The 19537-nt window shown below is 37.5% G+C and overlaps 2 protein-coding genes across 6 annotated transcripts in view; one reads left to right on the plus strand and one right to left on the minus strand.

Moving 5' to 3' along the window:
• ACAD11 (acyl-CoA dehydrogenase family member 11) overlaps window positions 1-19537 on the plus strand; it is a 96367-nt gene that overhangs the window by 55359 nt on the left and 21471 nt on the right. The gene's annotated exons all lie outside the window — the stretch shown is intronic.
• ACKR4 (atypical chemokine receptor 4) lies at window positions 86-5321 on the minus strand. Of its 2 annotated transcripts, none has more exons than XM_026497033.4 (2): window positions 5222-5321; window positions 86-2199 (listed from the first exon to the last, which is right to left on the minus strand). In XM_026497033.4, the coding sequence occupies exon 2, from the start codon at window positions 2188-2190 to the stop codon at window positions 1138-1140; it is 1053 nt and encodes a 350-aa protein (XP_026352818.1). In that variant the 5' UTR covers window positions 2191-2199; window positions 5222-5321; the 3' UTR covers window positions 86-1137. The 2 variants fall into 2 exon arrangements, with proteins under 2 accessions (XP_026352818.1, XP_026352817.1); XM_026497032.4 differs by having other exon boundaries at window positions 86-2430; window positions 5222-5290.

The following is a 19537-nucleotide window of genomic DNA, read 5'->3' on the forward strand; positions in this document are numbered from 1 at the left end:
GAACCTGAGCCGAAACCAAGAGCCAGAGGCTCAACCGACAGAGCCAAATAGGTGCCCCAAAGAAAAATAATTTTAAAATAACATATCATGATTAGGTGATATTTATTTTAAGAGCAGAAAACATGTCTGTTTTTTCTCTACAATTTTACAGTTCACAATTTTTTATGGTTTGTGAGAGAAAAGTCATATTAGTGTACACTATTGACCACTGTAATTTCTATCAAAATTAAATTTCAGTAGGGACATATTAAATGAACTATAATAATTTATAAATTATTGTATTTTTAAAAGATAAGATGTACATGTTATTAAAAATTGTTTATTGTGTCACATATGTTTATTGCTTAAAAATGCAAGTGTATAAGCAGAACAAATAATCTGTACATAAGAAAGTGTATTGTGTAGTCAACCCTCAGTAATAGACTCACATAAATGGATGAGCCCTTTAGGAAGTCACAAAATCGGCATCTATGTAAATACGATTAACTGAAGATTGCTTCTAGAGTATACATATCAATCTAACAGGATAACCAGTTTATTACTAAAGAAAATTGACATCATGGAAGCAAATTATATGTTCAGAAATTTACCAGAGATAAAAAAGGAAAAAAAAAAGTAATTTACCAGGGATGTATTAAAAGGGCCAGTAAAGCTTTTTATTTAATTCTTTTATTGTTAAATTGTTATTCTTTCTGGGGTCTTAGGAAATCACTTACCAACTAAGAAAAAGGAAAAAAGGATTAAATTTTGCTGTATGGCTATACAAGTACTGAAATTATGCAGTGAAATCATTCTTACATTAAAATTCAGATCATTTAAAGTAATCAGAAATGCCCCTTAATATAGGACTTTTTATTGATCTGTTTCAGATGGCTTAATTCATAGCACAGTGCTTTTGTTATTTATGCCTGTTAATACTATTTTCCTATATTAATTTTAAGTTCATGTTTTGTGCATTTATTATTTCGTTTCCTCCTCTTCCTGGTTGCTATATTCTCCCCATCCTCCCGTCACCTCTTGATTGCTATAAGTTGGCACCACGGTGTTTGAGATCTAAGTTTCAGAATAAAGCAGATGTTTTATTTGAGGGAGAAGCATCATTCATGTGTATCGAAGCAAGAGAGAGCAGTTTTACATTTAAATGCTAAAAGTACTGGTTGGCTCTGTAGGATCTTCTGAATCGAAAGGAATCTCTTCCACGTTTTGTCTTTGTCTTCTCCAGGACCCGTATTTCTTAGCAACTTTCATGATGTAGTTTTTAAAAGAGGCGCCCATGAAAACATACAGGATTGGGTTGAGGCAGCTGTGAAACAATGCAATGCTCTCTGTGATTTGGATGGCAACATCCATGCGTTTGCTCATGTCGCAGTCGGTGATCAGGGAGTAGATGATGTCTATGACTTGGCAGAACCTGACAATGTTATAAGGCAGCTGCGTGACAATGAAAACTATAACCACGGTGAACAGAACTTTGAGGGGTCGAGATTTTTTAATATTGGGCATCCTGATGAGTGTCCTTGCTGTGACAAAGTAGCACACTCCCATAATAAGAAAGGGTATTACAAATCCGATGCAGATTTCCAGCATTTGAATTGATGCTTTCACTGATGTTCCTAGGTGATATGGAAAGATGGGAATGCACCTAGCCTTGTGATTTACTGTATAAAAAACCAGCTGAGGTATACTCAGCAAGATGGCAGCCATCCAGACACAGCAACAGATAAGCCAGCATGATTTCCCCACTCCTGATTGACTTGGAGCTTTAGTTACTGCCCAGTATCTGTCTATGCTGATACAAGCCAGGAACTGCATTCCAGAGACGAAGTTGACTGTGTACAAGGCTGAAGTGACTTTGCACATGATTTTCCCTAAAACCCATCCATGAACTGCATTAACTGCCCAAAAAGGCAGAGTGAATAGAAGGAGTAAATCTGCCACTGCCAAATTCAGGATGTACACATCTGTTTTGGTTCTCTGCTTCTTGTAATAGGCATAAATTGCCACTACTGTGGAATTGCCTGCAATTCCAATGATGAAAGCTATTGTGAAGAAGGCAGGCAAGAAAACTTTTGCAAATTTTCTGACTTCCTCTTTTATACAGATCACTTCATACTGACTGTAGTCATGAGTGCCATTCACTTCATTTTCCTCATAGTAGTAATCTGTTGACTGGTTGTGTTCCAAAGCCATGGCTCCAATCTAAATTTCAAAAAGAGTACAGGATATTCATTTTAATATCGTTTAAGAGGAGATACTTTTTAATCTAGCATATGTTTTGTTCTTTTACTAGCAAGTAGGTTGTTGTTATAACATAGGTGAGGCTGAATCTGCCGCTCTTTGAAATTTGAAACTCTTCAGGGGAAGCCACATTGGAGTATACCCCCAAGATTAGTTCTTCTTCCTTTGTTTTTACAAGTCTGTATGCAGGAGCTGGAATTTACACAAGAAAGATAAAAATAATACCCTGAGGAAATTTTCTTAATCATTAAACCTTAAATCAAAGTAATGACTTTTATGTAAAAATAGTTTTTAAAATATGAAAATTTAGTCGGATTTCAACAAAAGGAATAAAAAATGTTATATTTTTTACATATACAACTTTGTGATTCTTATGGAGGATATTGGCAGTAAATTAAATTAGAAATTATTTTATTCATCTAAAATAAATTTATTTTTATTATTTATAAACTTATTTTTAAAAATGAATTTATTTTAAAATAAGTTAAATAAATTACCTCAGTATTTATACTTAAGTTCACTGGTTGGCCTTTATAAAACAAAGTCTCCTCCAGTTAGCTTTCCTTCAAAACCTGTCACACATGCTGAATGTATGCTACCATTCAGTAGCATCGTTCCACCAATTACCTAAGTCTTAAGCCTACACTGTCCTTGACCTCTCTCACCTTCATCCCTAATTTCCAGTCAGCCCCTAAATTCTGATTTTACCTTCCAAATAGATTGTGAATCTGTCTCTTTTAATTTGCCTCTTTGACACACCTGCACCATTCGACCACCATTGTTTCTTACCTGGCCTGTTACAATATCTTCCCAACTGGTATCTGCTGTTCTTATTCTTCCTTACCACCTCTCTGTCAAAATCATTTTTCTTTTTCCTTTTTTTTTTTTTAAGATTTTATTTATTTATTTAACAGAGAGAGAACACAAACAGGGGGAGCAGCAGACAGGGCGAGGGAGAAGCAGTCTCACCGAGCAGGGAGCCCGATGTTGGGCTCAATCCCAGGACCCTGGGATCATGACCTGAGCTGAAGGCAGACCCTTAACGACTGAGCCACCCAGGCGCCCCATCAAAATCATTTTTCTTACTGCCACTAGAGTTCTGTATCTCTGAAATGTCAATCTGTCACTCTTCTACTTAGCTCCTCACCTGAAAGACACATTTCTCCACCCGAAAGATACAATCCAAGGTCCTTAGCATGATGCCCAAGGCTCCCTCCATAATGTGGTCCCAACCATGGTTCCTGCTACATCTCTCTACTATGCACCCCACGCTGTGCTGCATCTCTCTACTGTACGCCCCAGACAGTTACACTACTCATCTGCAAGCAGTTGCTGGCACCAGCCATGCTGCAGCACATGTCTACATCATTACTCATTCTGTTCCTTCATCTGGTAGACTATTTCCTGCCCTTCCCTTAAAGGGCCGATTCCTCCTCAGTTAACATCACCTCCCCAGAAGACTTTGCTGATCCGATAGCTACATCTACATACATACCTACATTCATTCTCAGAGAACTGACCCCATCCTGCGGAAAAGATGGGTTTCTTAATTCCCTAAAAGTATGACCTGTTGGATTTATGTTTGTAATGAATAGCTTAGAAGAAAAGCCTACAAAACTAATTACAAAAATAATACTTAAAATAAATACAATGTATGTTCTTACAGAGTGGCTGGTATACAGTAGGTGCTCAGTAAGTATCTGTCAAACTAAAGGTTTTACAAGCAGATATAAAGCTATTAGTCTAGAATAGGTAGATGATATGGCAGGAATCTTCTTGTCTCATTATTAGTTATTTTACTGTATTGGTTAACACCTTATAGAAGTAAAATAAGCTCACACAGAATTCACAAGTTTGGGGTTTTCTTTAAAGATTTTATTTATTTGACAGAGAGAGAGCACAGGCAGGGGGAGTGGCAGGCAGAGGGAGAGGGAGAAGCAGGCTCCCCTATGAGCAAGGAGCCCAATAAGGGGCCCCATCCCAGGACCCTGGGATGGTGACCTGAGCGGAAGGCAGACGCTTAACTGACCAAGCCACCCAGGCGCCCCCCACCCCCGAATTCACAAGTTTTAAAATGTATATAAAAATGACTTTCGGTGTTTTTATTTTACTGCTGAGTTTCATTTTGCTTTTTCCTTAGCCTGTGACTCTTTGGTTATTTTTGTCCTTGGAAGAAGCTCTAATATTCTTATAGAATCATTAATGAAAATATTATTTTCAAAATAGTGTGCCAACGTGTACATTTCCAAAAGAATATTCTTATTCTTACTAACCGTTTTTTGGATGAGTAAAGCAAAGAAGGTCCCTCAAGGAAATACACCACATAGAAGAACTGCTTTCATTATGTAAAAACCAGGTGCCAACAATTTAAAATGACTGTTTTAAGTTTATTTGGAAAGTTCCAATCTGGAAGACCATTCTGGTCATCATTTTCTTATGTGTTAATTATTAACACAGTATGAACTTTGTTCTTTCTTTCTCATTCATCACAAATCTTGAACCTGATGATAAGAAATAATATGCCCAAATAATATAAGACATTAAGGAAGTATATTTTTAAATTCTTATTTAAAAAATTCTTACTAAAAAATATGAGTCAATAGGACAGGAATTGAAATTATTTGCAGGAATTGATCCTCTGGCAGATATATAGGAGCACATTTTAGATGTCTTTATAATTATTACAAGAACAAAAAAATAGCATTTGTAAAATAAAGCAGAAAAAATGGTATAGTAAAACCTATTTTCTCATTAACAGTTTTATACGCAAGTAATGGTATTAACATCAGAAATATTTTCTTCTTGCTATATTCAGATTTTTAAGATTAAAGTGTATAGCTGTTTTCAAATAGCTCTTTTTTGCACATGTTAACGTTTAGACTTTTGTGCATCAAGACTTCCTTTACAAAAGTAAATATACAAAGTCTTTGGGCTTTAAAAAACAATCTTATCCAAGTTAGAATGAGAAAATGAGAAAACCAACCTGTTTCAGCGTGCAGAGAGGAGCAGTCTTGAGTGTAGAGTAAAATCAAATGACCTCTTTAACTCAGGCTACTTTTGTTTTCGTTTTACACCCCGCCTTTGTCTTGCATCCAAGAGGGCTTTCCTGAAATTTAACCTTGTGAGCACTTGATCTTTTATTTTTTTGTATAACCATACTGTGAAGTGAAATCCAACTTCTAAAGTGTCTTAGGGTACAAATTTGAAAGAATTCCATCTTGTTTCAAAAACTACATACCTTTCAAAGTTTCCACTTAGATGAAAGGAACAAGAAAATGCCTGCAGCTGAGGAACCAATGGCCAAACCAAAAAAATTCACCCCAGAGAGCATCAGGGCAGCTAATGAGCACTTGTAGGTAGGATCTAGAGAAATACTCCCAAAAGTTATTTTGTTTAGGAAAGAGAAGAAAAATGACTTTAAATCAGAAAGTTCTCTTTTTTTTTTTTAAGGTTTTATTTATTTATTTATTTATTCGACAGAGATAGAGACAGCCAGCGAGAGAGGGAACACAGCAGGGGGAGTGGGAGAGGAAGAAGCAGGCTCATAGCGGAGGAGCCTGATGTGGGGCTCGATCCCAGAACGCTGGGATCACGCCCTGAGCCGAAGGCAGATGCTTAACGACTGAGCCACCCAGGCACCCCCAGAAAGTTCTTTTTAAAGACTAAATTATCACAGACTAAATTCTGAGTAATAATTAGGCAGTTATAGAACTTAATATTTTTTGTGCCACATCATTTAATATTTTACTTAAACTATTAAACTACTCTTGGCTTTGCTGTATTTCTTCCCTATCCTTGACCCCAGAGTATGCCTTTCCCCATGACTTTATCTTGCCTTCTTTAAACTTTTTTTTCAAAGACCAGCATACAAACCTTCAAAATCCTTCTGCTGGGCAACTTTGTTTTTCCCACACTTCCAAACAAATGAAAATTAGAGAAGAAATGCATGCAGATTCAGCCCTTCTATTTGAACTGGACTCTCAATACATTTGCATAACAGTGCCCTTTATTTCTTTTCTCATGCAAAGCTAGGCTCAGTCTCCACCTGCAGAAATTATAGACAGCATATAGATGGTTCTTGTTTTTTGTTTTTTGGGTTTTTTTTTATCCTTCCTGACACCATGTGTCTTTGATTGGGACATTTAGTCCATTGACATTCAAAGTAATTATCGATCTATTAGGTATTTATTGCTATTTTGTTACTTGTTTTGTGGTTGTTTTTGCAGTTTTTCTCTGATCCTTTCTTCTCTTGCTCTCATGGTTTGCTGGTCTTTAGTGATATACTTGGATTCCTTACTCTTCATTTTTTGCGTGTCTATTACTGTTTTTTGATTTGTGTTACCATTAGGTTTATATATAACATCTTTTGCGTATAGTAATCTGTATTAGCTGGTGGTTGCTTAATTTTGAACTCATTCTTTACTCCCCTCCACATTTCAGGTATTTGATATCATATTTTACATCCTTTTATTTTGTGCTTCTCTTGACTGAGTTTTACAGATATACTTAATTTTTTTTTTGCTTTTGTGCTTCCTGTTTTTTTTTTTACTCTTACTTACGGTTTTTGTTTTCCATTCAGAGTCCCCCCTTAACACTTCTTGTAGGGCTGGTTTAGTGGTCATGAATTCTTTTAACTTTTGTTTGTCTGGGAACTTCTTTATCTCCTCTTCTATTCTGAATGATAACCTTGCTGGATAGAGTATTCTTGGCTGCAGATTTTTCCCTTTTAGCACTTTGAATACACTATGCCACTCTCGACTGGAAAGTTTCTCCTGAAAAATGAGCTGATAGACTTATAGTGTTTCCTTTGTATCTAACGGTCTTCATTTCTCTTGCAACCTGTAACATTCTTTATCACTATTTTTTTGCCATTTTAATTACTGTGTGTCTTGGTGTGGACTTCCTTGGGTTCAATTTGTTGAGGGAATCTCTGTGCCTCCTGAATCTGGATCTGTGTTTCCCTTCCCAGATTCAGCAAGTTTTCAGCCTTACTTCTTCAATTACATTTTCTGCCTCCCTTTCTCTCTCTTCTGGTATCCCTATAATGTGAATATTATTATGCTTGATGGAGTCACTGAGTTCTCTAAATCTATTCTCATTATGCAGTATTTGTCTGTCTCTCACCTTTTCAGCTTGATTGCTTTCCATTACTCTGTCCTCCAGGTGACTGATACATTCCTCTGCTTCCTATAGCTTACTGTTTATTTCATCTATTGTATTTTTAATTTTATTTATTGAGTTTTTCATCTCTGATATGTTAGTTTGTATCTCTTTGTCAAGGGTCTCACTGATGTCCTCCACCTATTTCTGAAGTCCATTGAGTATCTTTGTGATCATTACTTTAAATTCTTTATCAGGCTCATTACTTATTTCTGTTTCACTTAGATCTCCTGCTGTGATTTATCTTATTCTTTCTTTCATTTGGGACATATTTTTCGGTCTCCTCATTTTTCTACTTCTCTGTGTCTGTTTCTCTGTGTTAGGAAAGTCAGCTACATCATCTGCTCTTGAAAGTAGTGGCTTTATGAGGAAAAGGTCCTGTAGTGCCCTGCAGTGCAGTGTCTGCTGTTCACCAGAACCTGGCACTTCACCTGTGTGTGTTGCTTGCATCCTGCTGTTGTGTCGGAGTTGCTTTTCCTTTCAGTCCAGTCATCTGCACTGAATCTCTGCCTGTTGTGGGCTGGGTTTGCTCTCTGTAATGTTAGTGAGACCCACGAAGGCTGGTTCTGAGGGGGCGTGAGTGCAGAAGGGCTTGGGCGCAGGAAGGCGGGGTTAGCAATATTAGTTCTGAGCTGCTAGTCCTAGGCTGGATCCTCTGAAATGCGGAGGCATTAACAAAATTTGTGCTGAACCCAGGTCTGAAGCCAGCAGCCTCGGAGTGGGCGAGTGCTCCAGGAGAACTTACGAGTGGAGTGCATTGCTAGCAGGTTAGGCAGCAAGTGTCTGCGCAGCACCATCTCCCACAAATGGCTCTGTGTTTGGGGGGAGGGGAGGAAAATGGCACCCACCAACTCCTTTGTTCCCAGAGAAGTCCCCCAACACACTCCAAAGTCAGTATAAACAGATGTCCCTCCCATTGTGCAAACTGTCACTTCTGTGTTGCCTCTCTGTGGTCTGTTGTCTCTTTAAGGGTGGGGGGCCCAGCTATCACTCCCCTCCCCATTTGCCCAGTGCTGAGTCAGCCAACTTTTGAAGTTCCAGGCTCCAAGTCTCACTGATTATACAAACTCGTGGAATTCAGCCCCTCCAGTTTTCAAGGCCAGATGTTTTGGGATTCATTTTCCCTATGTGGGCTCCATGTTACTTTCCCCTCTCCGCACCCACAGTTCCCTCTTTCCTGCAGGCAGCTCCCAGCCACCTTTTCTACTCTTACTAACCTCTTTAGTGTGGCTTCTTTTCTACATTTAGTTGTGGAGTTTGTTCTGCCAGTCTTCAGATAGCTCTCTGGTTTATTTACTCAGAGGTGATTGAAATCTAGTTGTAAACATGGGACAGTGGTCCCCCTACTCTGCCATCTTCCCAAGCCTCCTCTCTTACCTCTTGTTCTTGATCTCATATACACAGGAACAGTATGAATTGAACAAGCAACTCTCCCCTAAATTCTTAGGCCTACAAAATCCTACAAGGTCTCCCTCCATCCCTCATTGCCTCTCTGACCTTATTTCCTACTACTTTACGTTTTGCTTGTTTGGTCTGCCACACCAACTCTCTTGCTGTTTTAGAATGTACCAGTCACATTCCTTCTAGGGCTTTGTACTGGCTCTTCTGTCTGTCTGGAATGTGCTTCCTCTTAATATTTGTAAGCCTTACTCCCTCATCTCTCAAGGCTTTGTCCAGTCACCACCAGCTCCTCACCGAGGCAATCCCTGATTACTCTATTTAAAATACCCCTCACCTGCCTATATTCCAATTAAGCTTACCCATAGTACTTATCTTGTGCTAATTTACTATATAATTTGTATTATGTTTGCTGTTATCTCTCGCCTTATATTAGAATAAAAGCTTCATCAGAGCAGGGACTTTTATTTGCTTTCTTCACTGATACATCCCAAGTGCCTAGAATAGTGCCTGGCACATAGTCAATATTTTGAATTAATAAATAATCCTACTTTCCCTTCTAATTATTAATCCATTTTACTTTCCCTTGATGCTGTACTTCTTTAATGACTCATCTATAACTGCAGCCTCCATAATTAACAATTATATAATTTCTTCCATCCATCTATATTATATGTAGATACAATACTGACTTGTGAGCCTTTGTTTAGTGCTATTACTCCTATCTAGAATACTCCTCCCCCTCCACTTTAGCTCCCTCTTTTTTTTTTTTTTTAAGATTTTATTTATTTATTTGACAGAGGGAGACAGCCAGTGAGAGAGGGAACACAAGCAGGGGGAGTGGGAGAGGAAGATGCAGGCTCCTAGCAGAGAAGCCTGATGTGGGGCTCGATCCCAGAACGCTGGGATCACGCCCTGAGCCGAAGGCAGACGCTTAACGACTGCGCCACCTAGGCGCCCCTAGCTCCCTCACTCTTATTTAGGTTCCAGATTCAGGTCTGACCTTAACATTACTTAATTCAGGAAGCCTTCCTTAACCCTTTTAGATTAGATCGGATGTATGTACTCTACTCCTACAGTACTATCTCACTCTGTTGTTAGTAAAATTTTCTATCTTGCATAGCAGTTATGTATCCTGCTATATCCTCAACATTTAGCTTTGTGCCTTATTTATGGTACCAGTTTACTGAATAATAATTAAATACATGAATGAATGAATGAATGAATGAATGAATGATTCAATCAGAGTTTAACTTATCCTCCACAGACTTAAAAGTTTAGCAATGGAGCTGGAATTTTTTTTTAAGATTTTATTTATTTGATCAGGGAGGGGGCACAAGCAGGCAGAGGGGCAGGCAGAGGCAGAGGGAAAGGGAGAAACAGGCTCCCTACTGAGCAGGGAGCCCGATGTGGGGCTCAATCCCAGGCCCTGGGATCATGACCTGAGCCAAAGGCAGCCACTTAACCAACTGAGCCACCCAGGCACTCCTATAAATGTCAGTTTTGTAGCTAAATAATATTTTGTTGTGTAGATCATAATTTGTCTTCCCACTCAGCTATTATAGGACTTACAGAGTATTTCTAGTGTTTTGCTATTACAAGTGATGTTATAGAAAACATTTTTGTAGATAATGTGGGAAACTGAACTTAATTTGAGAAGTGTTGAAGAATGTGATTAATCATGTGTAATTGTCTTATACAAAAGATGGTGTTCTATTCATAGTTCTATACTATTCACAATATAGAATAATTGTAGAGTTCTTCCAGATAAGTGCGTAGAAAGGTTCCTTATTCTTTTTGGAAGGGTTCCATTGTATGGACACAGCACAGTGTATTTAAATAGTCTCCTACTGATGGATACTGGTTTATGTCCAATTCTTTGCAAATACAAACAATACTACTGCAGTGAATAATCTTGTGCATCTGTCTTTTCATTCAGGAACAGCTATATCTGTAGGATAAGTCCCAGAAGTTGGATTGATGGATCAAAGAGTAACTGAATCTGTAATTTTGATGGATATTGCCAAGTTGTACTACCTAGGGATATTACTTTGTACACCCATCAATAATGGAAGTGTCTATTTCCATGGAACCTTGCCAATAGAATGTGTTATTTGACTACCACTTTGCTTTCTAAATGACTTGTAACAGATTCAGTATTCTTCCCATCTTCTTGCTGGCCATGTATAAAATATTTTCCCCCGATTAGGCTTTTTTTTTTTGCTTTTTAATTTTGTTTTTTAATGTACAGTAGTTATATGGACAATGCAATTGATCTTTTTCTTTTGATTTCATATATCATTTTTAAGGTTTAGAATTTTTTTCCCATCCAGAGATTTCATAAATATTATTTTTTCTTCTAGTTTTTTATGGCTTGATTACTTAAATTTTTAATAATTTTCAACTCTGATCTATTTGGAATTGATTTTGCCAACCATGTTCTGTAACAATGACAGCGGTAGTTCAGCATTTAACATTTATTGCATAATTACTGTGTATAACCTTTCTAGAGGTGGAGTAAGTGAATTTCAAAGGGTGTTTTCCCCCATTAAAAATAACACATATTCCAAGAGAACATATGAGATTGGGGTGGGTTCTTCTTTTTCTTTCCTTTCTTTTCTTTTCTTTTATTTTCTTATCTTTTCTTTTCTTTCTTTCCTCCTTCCTCCCTTCCTTCCTTTCTTCCTTTCTGATTTTATTTATTCCTTTGAGAGAGAGTGAGAGAGCGCGTGCACAAGGAAGGAGAGCAGGAGGCAGAGGGAGAAGGAGAAGCAGGCTCCCCCGGAGCCTGATGTGGGGCTCAATCCCAGAACCCTGGGATCATGACACTTAACCAACTGAGACACCCAGACTCCCTGATTGGGGTTTTTTCAAAACTGTAGGATTGTATGCTAAACATTTTTTTTAACAGACATTTATTTATTTATTTATTTATTTGTTTGTTTGTTAGGGAGAGAGAATGAGAGCACAAGCAGGGGGAGCAGCAAGCAGAGGGAGAAGCAACCTCCCTACTGAGTAATGGTTTTTTATTCCAATTTGAATTGAAGTTAAGTGTTAGTATTAAAGCTAAACCAACTGAAGTTCAAGTATTTCACCTCAAATTCAGTGTAGAGGAAATAGGCTTGAGACTTCTGTGAATGGCTAAGTGCGCTTCATGTTATATACTCTTTACATCACTTTATTGTTATCACATCCATACCCATGGTTTTTCTCCAACTGCCATTTTTCCTTGTGTTAGAGAACGATTTTGTTTGATAACCATATGGTTTGTAAGAGCCTAAAAAATTAAAACTCACCAGGAAATATCAGGGAGAGGTCATTTTCAGCTTGACTTAATCCTGGCACTTGAACAGCCTTGAAATACCAGTCTGAATTAAAAACAAAATTATTTTATATGTGCCATCTGTTTTCATTCATGGAGGCCTGTGACACAACAGATATATTTAAATGTTTCCTGGCCTATTCAGATTTCCTCTAACATATTTCATTTACAACATTTGATATCCTGTTCATTAACTAAAATAATAAAAAAGAGGGTCACCGGGGTGGTTCAGTCAGTTAAGTGTCCAACTTTTGATCTCATGTCTTGATCTCAGGATCCTCAGTTCAAGTCCACATTGGGCTCCATGCTGGGCATGGAGCCTACTTAAAAACAACAAACAAAAAACCAATAATAAAATAGAGCAAAAGCTCTATTTAAAGGATGTGTTTCGTCTGCTGCACCTGCCAAATTCTGCTTGCAGCTAAGTTGACATTATATATTTGTGAGGGGGTTTTCCCATTTTCTGAAACATCAAGTTTAATTCAAAGTATCTTAAAATTTACAACCTATGCACTCACCCTTATTTCCTCTACTTAATGACCCCAAAGGAGAGCCAGTTTAGAAGTTTTATTTTTTAAATCTGAATTGTTTTCCATGTTAGATTGAATGAGGCAGAATCAAAGAATTATTTGCCTTGTTTCTTCAAAATTTACCTGATACCTGAAATCTGTTAAGCACTACTTAAAGCTGTGGCAGCAGTTTTTCATGGTCAAGCAAGATGAGAAATGCTATTGGGAAATACTAGAGAAAAACATATTCCGGGTATTAGAAAAAGAGGGCTTTCAGCTAGGTTTAGGGAATTATAGAAAGAGTTTGCTTTTGAAGGATTTAGCTTCTGGTCATCTAAGTTTAAAATCCACAAAACCTTAAAAGATTTATCAAAAATGTCCTTGATTACCAGGATAGAAAGTAGAGAAAGAAAAGATCTCTAGTGAAAATGAACTCCAAATTGTGCCATTGTGTCCTAATCTGATTTTTTAAGTACTCCCACCAAGGGAACAATGTGGATTATATAAAGCAAGTGACCTAACCCTTTCAGCCTGTGGGCCTCAAGGCTTCCTACAACTAAAACTTCAAAAACTGTAACTAGAAACATACTCACTTGAAAATTTAAAAGGGAGCCTCTCTGGAAATTATTTTTTTCTCTAATTTCTAGGAATCAAAGAACAATTGCATATTATTGCACAGCCAGGACCAATCAAGGGTTAAAAAAAAAATTCCCCAGCCCAGCATTTTCAGATAAGAAATTTCGGTTAAGAGCCATAATTCAATGTAGATAATCTGTTATCTGAGTCATCCTAATGTTCTGCAGGTTGATCCTCAGATTAGTGGAATTCTTTTTTTTTTTTTTTTTTAATCTATTAGCACCTGTAAAAATCAGGACACACTCTTATATAAAACAGTGATACACAATTTGGAAATTCAAACATGATTCAATAAGCAAATATAGTCAAGTGGATTCACCTTGATGGTATAATCTGAGACTTTTTTAAATTTAATTTTGAAATATGTGAATGGTGGGATCTTTTCTCATTAAAATTTGGCAAGTGTGGCAGCTGAAACATCCTTCTTCTAGAGAGTCCTGTCAGGACTGTTTGGAAAGGAGATTCCATTAAATTTGAAAGAACCTAAATTGTTTTAAAACAATTATATTTTAATCTTAAATACATTTTTACTTTACATGTATAATTCACAATATAGGAGAGAGGGGATTAGGATTTTAAACCCTTGGTTTTATTGGTTTTAAAGTTTTAGAGCTAAGATTTCTAATTCTGCTTATATGATCATGTTTTGCAATGATCATTACATTTCTAAAACATTAGCCAACACTGATGATAGGTATGTGAATATGTAAGAAACTGTTCTACTGGATGTGCGAAAACCTGGTTTTGGCAAAGTTTAAAGGCCAGAACTCTAAGGGAGTTTCATTCTTATGCAGTGGAGTTAACCCTAAGATCGACCTCATAGATAACAACTAAAAAGCTAAAAAAAACCCCAACTACCTGAAGACGCTGGGGAGTGACCCAGAGCAGGCTGATCTTGTAGCAGAGTCAAAATTTGGAAGATGAGACAGACAGAAGGGAAGTTTTTCTTTCTTTTTTTTTTTTTTTATTTTTTATTATGTTAGTCACCATACAGTACACCCCTAGTTTTTGATGTAAAGTTCTATGATTCATTGCTTGCGTATAACACTCAGTGCACCGTGCAATACGTGCCCTCCTTTCTACCCATCACTGGTCTATCCCATCCCCCCACCCCCCTCCCCTCTGAAGCCCTCAGTTTTTCTTTTTTTTTTTTTTTTTTAAAGATTTATTTATTTATTTGACAGAGACAGCCAGCGAGAGAGGGAACACAAGCAGGGGGAATGGGAGAGGAAGAAACAGGCTTCCAGCAGAGGAGCCTTATGTGGGGCTCAATCCCAGAACACCGGGATCACGCCCTGAGCCAAAGGCAGGTGCTTAACGACTGAGCCACCCAGGCACCCCCTCAGTTTTTCATTTTTAAGCTTTGGCTTGAGGACACAGTGTGGTTTGAGAAAGCTGAAGCTTCTCTAGAAAACTTGGGTCTTTGTGTTCTGAAGAACCAGAAGACAGTGCCTGGAGCAGCCATCACTGCTGAAAAACGAGGTTGTAGGGAGCCAGAAAAGGAGAGCTCCAGGTTTCACCTGTAAACTTTGCCTAAGTCTCAGCTGACTCCTGAATCAAAATCATGCAGACAGTCGACTCAAAGCACCTGCAGCTAAATACAAAGAACTCAGTTTTGAACCCCACCTAAACTGAGACAGACTCTGCACTTTGACTCTACCTAAGAGCCTAATAAGACAAAAAAAACACATCAACATGCTTTGAAGAGATGTAACAGAATCCAGAGTCTTCAAAACAAAAAAAATCACAGTGTCCAGAATACAATTTAAAATTACTCACCAAAAGAAGAGCCAGGAAAACATGACCCATTTCTAGGGGAAAGCCCACTCCCAAATGACTCAGATGTTGAAATTGTCAGACAAGGAGTTAAGGCAGCCATTATAAATTTGCTCAATGAGGTTAAGAAAAGATAAAAAAAAAATACCAGAAGAGAAATATAAAGAGGAACCAATTGGAAACACCAGAATGGAAAAGTAAAATATCTGGGAAAAATTCACTGAATGGCGTTAATAATATAATGGAGATGACAGATGAAAAATTTAATGAACTTGAAGATAGACCAGTAGGAATTAACCAGATTGAAGAATATATGGAAAGATATTAACAGAGTCTTAGGAAGCTGTGGGACAATATCAAAAGGTATAAAATATGTGCAGTTGGATTTCCAGAAGAGAGAAGGAGAGATTGCCATTTAAAAGAAGAACATACAGATAATGGAATATTATTCAGTGCTAAAAAGAAATGAGCTACCAAACCATAAAAAGACACGAGGGAACCTTAGATGCATATTATTAAGTGAAAAGGGTGTGGTTTCAATTATATGACATTCTTGAAAAGGCAAAACTATGGAGACAGAAGATCAGTGGTTGCCAGTGGTTAGGAGCAGGGAGGGATGCACAGAGGGGGAGCACAGAGGACTTTGGGTGGAATGAAAATACTGTATGATATCGTAACGATGGCTACATGTCATTATACATTTGTCCAAACCCATAGAATATACAACATTAAGAGTGAACTGTAATATAAACCATGAACTTGGGATGATCATGTGTCAAGATAGGTCTGTCAATTATGACAAATGTAGCATCCTCATGGGGGAGGTTGATACGGGGAAGGTTACACATGGGGGCCATATATGGAAAATCTCTGTACATTCCCCCCAATTTTCTGTGAACCTAAAACTGTTATAAAGTCTCTCTTTCTCTCTCTTTGTGTCCATATGTGTGTATATATAAATTCCAGAAACTCCAAAATGCCAGTTATCATTGGTTGATAGAAAATAAGTATGTTTAACTTGAATTCAGGGCCTTTGTTGTCTAATGTCAATACACATACTGCAGACTTTTCAAAATATTGTAAAATGTTCTGTTTGAACATTACATTTCTCTTGTATTTCTGAAAATGCTTGTATTTTTCTTCTAGTTAAAAACAGATTCATTCCTTTTCAATATCACAACTTTATATTTTATTTGAAATAGTTGGATTTAGTAATATGATTGTTTCAAAAGCCCAGTGGGTAGAAAAATAATTTTGCTTTTTATTTCATACAAAATACAGACAATAAATCATATATTTGAGGAAAAAATAGACAATTTTGTCTAACATATTTGTTATCTGATTAGTGTAGCATCTCATGACCAATTTAAGGTTGTTTTTAAAAATTTTTCCTGTTCATGGGGCACCCGGGTGGCTCAGTTAAGCGTCTGCCTTCAGCTCAGGTCATGATCCCACAGTCCTGGGATCGAGTCCCGCATCAGGCTTCCTGCTCAGTGGGGAGCCTGCTTCTCCCTCTCCCTCTTCCCTCTGCTCATGCTCTCTCTCTGTCTCTCTCTCAAATAAATAAAATCTTTTAAAAGATAAAATATTTCCTGTTCCAGTTAGTTAAAAGGCTTCTCCCTTACTTTCTAGCTATAGATGAAATCATCTACAGGCATAGCTTTGGAGATGTTGCGGGTTCAGTTCCAGACTACGCAGATAGGTTATGTTTACACTATACAGTAGTCTACTAAGTGTGTAATAGCATTATGTCTAAAAAAGTACATGCTTAAAAAAAAACTTTATTGCAAGAAAGCACTAACCATTATCTGAGCTTTCAGCAAGTCATAATCTTATGCTGGCGCGGGGGTCTTTTTTCCGTTTTAGAGAACTTTCAAGTTTCTTTGATAAATTCTTCCCTTTATTTTTCTCTCCTTTTTTTGGACTATTTTTTCTTTTTATTAGACCTCTTTTACTGTGATCTTAGGCTTCATATTTTTGCTCTAAGTGTCTCTTATCTTTGCTCTCCTATTTTCGGCCTCTGACTTTTTCCTCTGCTTATGGGAAATTTTCTTCATTTGATTTTTAGTGCTCCTATTGAACTTTATGCTTTAGCAGTCATATGTTAATCTCTGAAAGTTTTTATTTTCTTGTTCTCTGGTTGTTCCTGTTTCATAACATCCTTTTCTGGTTTTATGGCTGCAATACATTTGAATCTCTCCAATTACATCAGCTAGAGTTTTTGTTGTTTGGTTTAACTCATTTTGTTTTGTTTTGTTTAGGTTCTGTTTCTTGTTTTATTTTGTTCCTCTATTGTCAGTTTCACAGTTTATTTTGGTCAATCATTCTCTTTAATGCTGCAGGCTCTCTTCACATACTACAGATCCTTGGTTTTCTGGGCATACTTAAGGGAAAAGCAAGGGTAGATGGTGGAGTTTTTCACAGAGCTCTTTTCCAGCCATGTTTCTCTCGTAGGTGGGAATTATATAAAGAAACTTTTGGTGGAGGAGGGCTGGGACTCAGTTTAGAGTCACTGATGGGAAGCTAGTTTTCAAGCTACAGGCTCCAAGTCTCAGAATAACTTTATTCAGTTTTTTTGTAACATGCTATACTTTTCTTTTTCAGGATACGTGTCACATACCTGCCTATGGGAGTGTCACCTGGTACATCTGCCCACCTGTAAATCTTGAATTAATTCACCTTTGGTAGCCTTGCTTCTCAGTCATACCTTCTGACTCTGGGACCAGAACCCTCTCCCTTTGCAGTTTCTTACATCATTTTTAAGACTCTGACTCCTCTGCCCATTTCATTGATCAGCCTGCCTCATCTGCTTCCTTGATATTTATTGAAATCTTTCATCTGTTGGTGACCACCCAAACTCCCAAACCTATGCCTCACCTTCTCTACTTCCTCTTCTGTTACGGTTATGCCTTTGTTATACTTTTATATATTTATTTCAATGGAATCTCAGGAGCAATGAGGGACAAACAAATTTCTGCAATCTTGAATCTCTCCAAGTTGGTTTTAGAAAAGCTACCATGGGGTGCCTGGGTTGTTCAGTCGGTTAAGCGTCCAACTCTTGATTTTGGCCCAGGTCATGATCTCAGGGTCGTGGGATCAAGCCCCAAGTCAGGCTCCTTACTCAGTGCTATGTCTGCTCGGGATTTTCTCTCTCCCTCTTCCTCTGCCCCTCCCACTGCTCATGTGCATGCTCTTTAAATAAATAAATAAGCAACCAACCTACCAAGCAGTTCGGTTTCCATTCTGAGCTCTAGCAAATTCTAGATTGGTTTCTATTGTATGGTTTTCTGTTTGTTTAGTATTTCATCAGATAGACCAAAACCACAACAAGAGTACAGTTGTGACTGTACAATCTGTTTCATTTGTTTCTTCTATAGAGTCAGAGATTCAACTGTAAGGAATTTTAAATTTTCAAATGTGAGTCCTGGTGTTTAAAGTAAACCCCTTCTTTCTAACTTGGTGACTTTTACCCTTCTGTTCCATTATCTGTGTTTGCCTTGGTCTCTGTTTCTTGCCTAATCAACAACATTCACAACCTTTTATTATAGTATATTATAATTGCTTTATTTTCTTATTAGTTGTTAATCTCTTACTATGTCTAAGTTATAAACTTTATCATAGATGTGTATGTATAGGGAAAAGCAGTATATAAAGAGTTTGATCCAGTCACAGTCTCAGGCATCTATTGGGGATCTTGGAACATATCCCTTGTGGATAAGGGGGCACTGCTGTATTTGACATAATTCCCAATATTGCTCATTGAATGTTCATATGATTTCAGATCTCTTGAAACCATTTTTGTTAAGAAGTTAGAAAAAAGAATCTGATAATTTGTTTAAAGGCTTTGTACGGATGTGTTTAACTTAGTCTGACCCTGTGGCATATGGCCTTGTAATTAGAAAGCCAGTTAAATGGTTTTCCTGAGGGACCAGGTGCTTAGACTTACCTGGTGAAAAAGAAATGTAGTTTTTGTAAGAAGGCCCCTTTGGGGAATTACCATAGAGCTCTGAACTGTAATAAAATTAAAAATTTGCATTAAAATGGAAAGAACTTTATATTTCAAATTCCTGACCTTTAATATGTAAAAAAAAAAATGAGAACCTAGGCTTATTAATGGTGGAATCAGAGCCTTATATATGTGGACAACTCCAAGTAAATCCTCCTCAGCTGCTTCTTAGTTTGTCTTGACCAAATGGTATAGTCAGGATAGGTACTGAGATCCTCGGACCAGCTCACCTTCACCCAACTCCACGGTCGGGGAAATGAGGTCTTTCTCAGCCACTGGCTGGGTAGTTAATACCATATGAGTTTTAATACTTTGTTGTTCATTGGTCAGAAAATAGGAGATCTAAACAGGAGGAAATACGCTAGAAGGATTTCACAACCTCTCTAACATGCTGAAATAGTATGAATGGGAGAGCCGGCATTTTGTCTTAAGGGCTGCAGCTGTTTCGTGGCTTCGACTTCTGGTTAGATTTGTGCAGCAGCTCTCATTGAT

Source organism: Ursus arctos, unplaced genomic scaffold (genome assembly GCF_023065955.2).
Source record: "Ursus arctos isolate Adak ecotype North America unplaced genomic scaffold, UrsArc2.0 scaffold_20, whole genome shotgun sequence".
NCBI classification, from domain to species: Eukaryota; Metazoa; Chordata; class Mammalia; order Carnivora; family Ursidae; genus Ursus; species Ursus arctos.